This window comes from Anneissia japonica, unplaced genomic scaffold (assembly GCF_011630105.1).
Source record: "Anneissia japonica isolate Jap-2015-1 unplaced genomic scaffold, ASM1163010v1 scaffold287585_len104518_cov100, whole genome shotgun sequence".
Classification (NCBI taxonomy): domain Eukaryota; kingdom Metazoa; phylum Echinodermata; class Crinoidea; order Comatulida; family Comatulidae; genus Anneissia; species Anneissia japonica.
The window spans coordinates 27,232-32,224 of record NW_022706733.1 but is presented as its reverse complement, the minus strand read 5'-3'; the positions used below and the strand labels follow the sequence as shown (position 1 = coordinate 32,224).

Here is a 4,993-nt window from a genome sequence, read left to right as displayed (position 1 = left end):
CAAAGATAACAACTATAAAACTAAACATGTTATTCTCCGTTTCCAACTATTCTAAGGATACATCAGGGATCATATTCATGTTAGCCAAATGAGGGCGACCCTCAACACATAATATTCAAGACGAACCCTGTTGCCATAGCAACGACAATCCGACGAACGTAGGGTCCCTGGAACATCTACATGCCGCGAACATGCGGTCTTACCATTATTTATCAGTAGAATCAAAATAATAAACTATTTATTCAACTATCAATCAATCTATGATCCCAAAACCACTTTACGTTAATTTCTATATTCCTGGGATCCATCATGAATATAAACTACAAGTTTTATGATACAATATTGTGATCATTATTTCAATAAAAGTAACTGGTTTCCATGATTCATTATATGTGAAATGATACAGCGTAGGCCCTATGTCTTGCTAGCACTCCATTGCCGAACTAGGACAAAGTAAATATCTAATTTCTAAGGAAATACACTATGTTATATGGAACAAGGCTTATATGTCTGTGATCACAATTATTAATTAATTGAATTGGCTTAGGTATGCATAAAAATAACTATTAAAATATGTGAATCTTACCATAAAACAACATGAACCGAACTTGACTGCCAAGAATAGTATGTGTCTCTCTGCGCAGTGCCAGAGGAGCGCGTAAACTACAACGAAAACAGAAATTCCAAGAGAACTATGGAACGCGCAAGAAGCAGCAAGAACTGCGGACAGCATACTCCCCCCGTGATGGCCGGCGCCATCACAACACAATACCACAATGGCAAACAATTCGATTCTAAGAATGAACAATAACATTTTATAATACACAGGCCACCAGCCAACAAAATCCATGATTATTAATCTTCTGCTTCAATTAATAGAACCATCTCGTGTAAAGACCTATAATAGGTCTTTGATAAATGTTGCCAGTCGAAGACAATCGCACTTCAACTTCCCGGACGCTGCCGTCGTCACTTGGAAAGGTGTTAGTAATAACACCCAGTGGCCATTGATTTCTTGATGCATTCTTTTCTCGCAGTAGAACCACGTCGCCTACCAGGAAATCTCGACATTTTCTTTTCCATATCTGCCTCTGTTGCAGCGTCTGTAGATAGTGTACTCTCCATTGTTTCCAAAAACGATCCGCCAATATTTGCACTGCCTTCCATTGTGCTTGGTACATATTGGGGAAATTATCTGTAATTAAGGCTTCGATGCTACCATGCTTTTGGGTAAGTAACAGTGCTGGACTTAAATAGCCTATCTCCTCAGCATCTGTAGTCAATGGTATCAATGGTTCTGCATTAACTATTGCTACGACTTCGGCCATGAAAGTGACCAGTGTTTCATGTGTCAAGGCTTGATACTTATGTTTAATTAGTATGCCATCTAGAATTCTTCTTGTTACTCCGATCATCCTCTCCCATGATCCTCCCATGTGAGAGGCATGTGGAGGATTTAAATGCCACTCGGCATTGTTCTTAAGCAAATACGTTTGGACTGTATCATCTCCAATTGCACCAATGAAATTAGACCCCTGATCAGATCTAAATACCTTAACTGCTCCTCTGATGGCTATTAGTCTCTTCATCGCATTTATAAATGAAGAACTACTCGTCGTCTTAATTACTTCAATGTGGCTCTTGAGGTAAGACACGAAAACATCACAGCCCACCGTTTATTTAAAGCTACTCCTCCTCTCGTTCTTCTGGCTGTCACTTCCCACGGCCCGAAACAATCGACCCCTACATTGGTGAAAGGTGGGACACATGTAATCCTATCACTGGGTAAATCAGCCATACGCTGGATACTGAGCTTTCCTCTTAACTTTCTGCAGGTTAAGCAATGATGGATGATAGAAGATACCAACTTTTTACACCCAACTACCCAATACCCAGCTTCTCTCACTGCTCCTTCAGTAAACTGTCTGCCCTGGTGATATATATTATGGTGGAAGTGTCCTACTAGTAAAGTTGCAATGTGACACTTACCCGGTACGACAGTAGGGTGCTTCATGATAATTGGAAGAGTCGCCTTCCTGAGTCGCCCACCAACACAGATTAACCCATCTTCATTAAGCATGGGAGCCAGTGATAGTATTGATGAGTCGTTGGGTTGCGGTTTGCTGCTTTTCAGGCTTCTCAGTTCTCGTTGATAGAATTTTTCTTGTGCCTGTTTGATTATCAACTTCTCTGCTCTCTGTTTTAGAGCTATATCATTCAGACGGCGATGGTGCCACCCTTTGCAATGATCATCGTTATTTTTGTAGTGGAATGAAGAAGCCACATGTATAAGTACAGTAATGGGCCTAATCAAGCTTTCCCAAGATGAAAACTTGTTGGCTCTTTCCAAAAGGCAAAATTCATGTACATTTGTCTTCATAACAACCACTTTGTCCTCTTGTCTGAGTTCTTTATCCTGTTGAGGACTTACCAAGGGAAACCATTCTGGTACATCTACGTTGAATACTGAACAATGAGGACCTTTAAGCCATGGACAATCTTTCATGTTTCGTGCAGCTACCTGGCGTGTCCCATGGTCCGCAGGGTTCTTGCTTGTATGAACTTACTTCCATTGATGGGGATCAGAAAATTGCAAGATTTTGAACACCCTGTTTGCTACGTACGTATGAAAACGCCTAGTTGTGTTGTTTAGGTATCCTAAGACTACCTTGCTGTCCGAATGATAGGTCACCTCTTGAGAAGGTATATCGACTTCAGCACAGATTACTTTTGCTATCTCTATAGTCAATACGGCTGCACACAGCTCCAGTCTAGGGATTGTGTGTCCCGCTTTCGGTGCTAACCTCGACTTACCAAAGACAAAACCTGTGTGTCTATGTTCACCATCTTTACTGACCAAGTAGGCTACGGCGGCAACTGCTACTTCCGATGCGTCGCAAAACACATGAAGTCCAACCATTTCACCAAAGGTAAGTGGGTACGCACGTGGTATTGAAATGTTTTGTAGTTCTTTTAAATAATTTTTCCAAGATTTCCATTCTTGAAGGTAACAACCCGGCAACTCTTCATCATTCTTCAATGGAGGAGCAACTTCTGCATGCCCTTTATTGATAACTCCATCCATGAAATCAAGCATGTGTTGTTTTTAAGAGGATTTCTGTCCATGCTTTTCCTGAGTATTTGAGCTCGCGACCATGCTTGCTCTCTATTATTTGGAGACGTTCTCTTGGCTTCTTGAAAGGCAGCGGTGCTGTCCACTTGCCATCCCGAAGTCCGCCTTCCTTCTCCATGATTTCAAGAAACTTTCTTTCTTCAACTGATAGACTGAGGAAATCATCTTTGTAGTGAAATATATGTAATGTCCTGGCAACGCTCGTCCGGGGTTCTCGATCATGGCGTGTGATCCAATAAACACGAGTACCGATAGTCTGTGTCCCGTGTGCTATTTATGAGTCCAATATTAACATTTAGAAAACCCACAAGTGGCAACAAACTTCAAAAGATTGACCTATGCAATATATTTTATTGCTAGTTTTTCTGCATCAAACATTTTCATAGGTGTTACTGCTCTCACGCAATCCTATAAATGAAGTGAGCAACTGAGATGGTGATGGCTTATCCTAGGTCTGCAATAAATTCATTTTTCAATAGGCTTAGAGTGAGCCAATCACAGGAGAGTATAGCCTGAGCCTAAATTGGAGCCCTTATTTGCATACACTTGAAAATTTATTATAGCCTATAGCTGGTCTAGCCTACCTGGCTAGCATACTCTCATCCTAGCACCTACTTTGCAATTTAGCTTTTTACTATCCAAGTGTATGCAAATTATGTGCTCCAATCTAGGTTCAAGTTAGTATAATCTCTGTCTCTTATACACATCTAGATGTGTATAAGAGACAGACACAATAACAAACCAAAGCTTCAGGAACATGGGGTGCATTTAACTCCCTACTCTCACCTTCTACAAGCCGTACCAATGTACTAATGTCATTAGTTTCACCTTTGATACGGTCACCTCCTACAGACTACCGAACTCTGATGAGAGCACATGATATTACAACTGAGGTACTAGGAAAGGGAAAGGTAACGGTGATGACTCTTGACCTCCAACTGTATGATATGGCGATGAAACTCTGGGTGGACCGAGATGACATCAAAAAGCAGTTCTTATTTTGACCCGGTGAGCTACATGTAGTCTTTTGGGCATTGGCAGCATTGGGAAAATACGTTGAGGCAAGTGGAATTGACCAGGCTTGGGTGGAAGCTGGACTCTACTCACCTACAAAAGTGACACAAATCTTAAATGGAAAACATCTCTACAGGTCACTAGAACCCCATACTATAACCCTGCTTGCTCTCTACCATCTCTACTTTGGCAGTTTTCTAGAAAACAATGCCAGAATGGAAAGAGTTTTTAAGCGAAGTATCCATTTGTTTGATAGACAGATAAGTAAGATATCAACATGAACAAAGAAATTTGAAGAAATATCAATATAGCCATGAATAAAACACTGACAGTGTTCGAATCTAGAGATACGGTATCTTCACGAAATTAGGTCAATTTTTTAGGCAATGCAAATCCTATCCAATGTTACATCCTTACTACTTCAAGCAGATTGAAACTATACATCAGTATGTTAGGGCCACCAGGCAACAGGATCTGATGTTGCACATGGTAAGTACAGAGGCTCTTATCAAGTATTTGCGCATGACCACCTGAACTACGCCCTGAACTACGCCCTAATTATTTCTGCTATATCTTTTAACAATGCTGGAAACAAAATTTACCAGATGTCTGGGAAGAGTTCATGAGAGGCAAATTCTGTGTGACAAAGAGACTTTCTGGGTTCGCGTCTATAGGTCCGGATCATGGAATTCAACAAGAGGACCACAAACTCATGGTCATTGGCAGTATCATTAGCATAATACAAAATGAGAAAACTCTAGACAGTTTCTTTCTGATTGCACCAGAGCTGGCCAATCTATGAGTTTGACAGACATTTCATGAGAAAAGATGTTACTAGAAAACAAC

The 4,993-nt window shown here is 40.8% G+C and overlaps 2 protein-coding genes across 2 annotated transcripts; both read right to left on the bottom strand.

Moving 5' to 3' along the window:
• Positions 1–1,624: 1,624 nt before the first annotated feature.
• LOC117106200 lies at positions 1,625–2,506 on the bottom strand. Its single transcript, XM_033247552.1, has one exon. It carries the CDS (start codon positions 2,504–2,506, stop codon positions 1,625–1,627), a length of 882 nt encoding a protein of 293 aa, XP_033103443.1.
• A 57-nt stretch (positions 2,507–2,563) lies between these two features.
• Positions 2,564–3,085, bottom strand: LOC117106199. Its single transcript, XM_033247551.1, has one exon. The coding sequence runs from the start codon at positions 3,083–3,085 to the stop codon at positions 2,564–2,566; it is 522 nt and encodes a 173-aa protein (XP_033103442.1).
• Between the last annotated feature and the right edge of the window lie 1,908 nt (positions 3,086–4,993).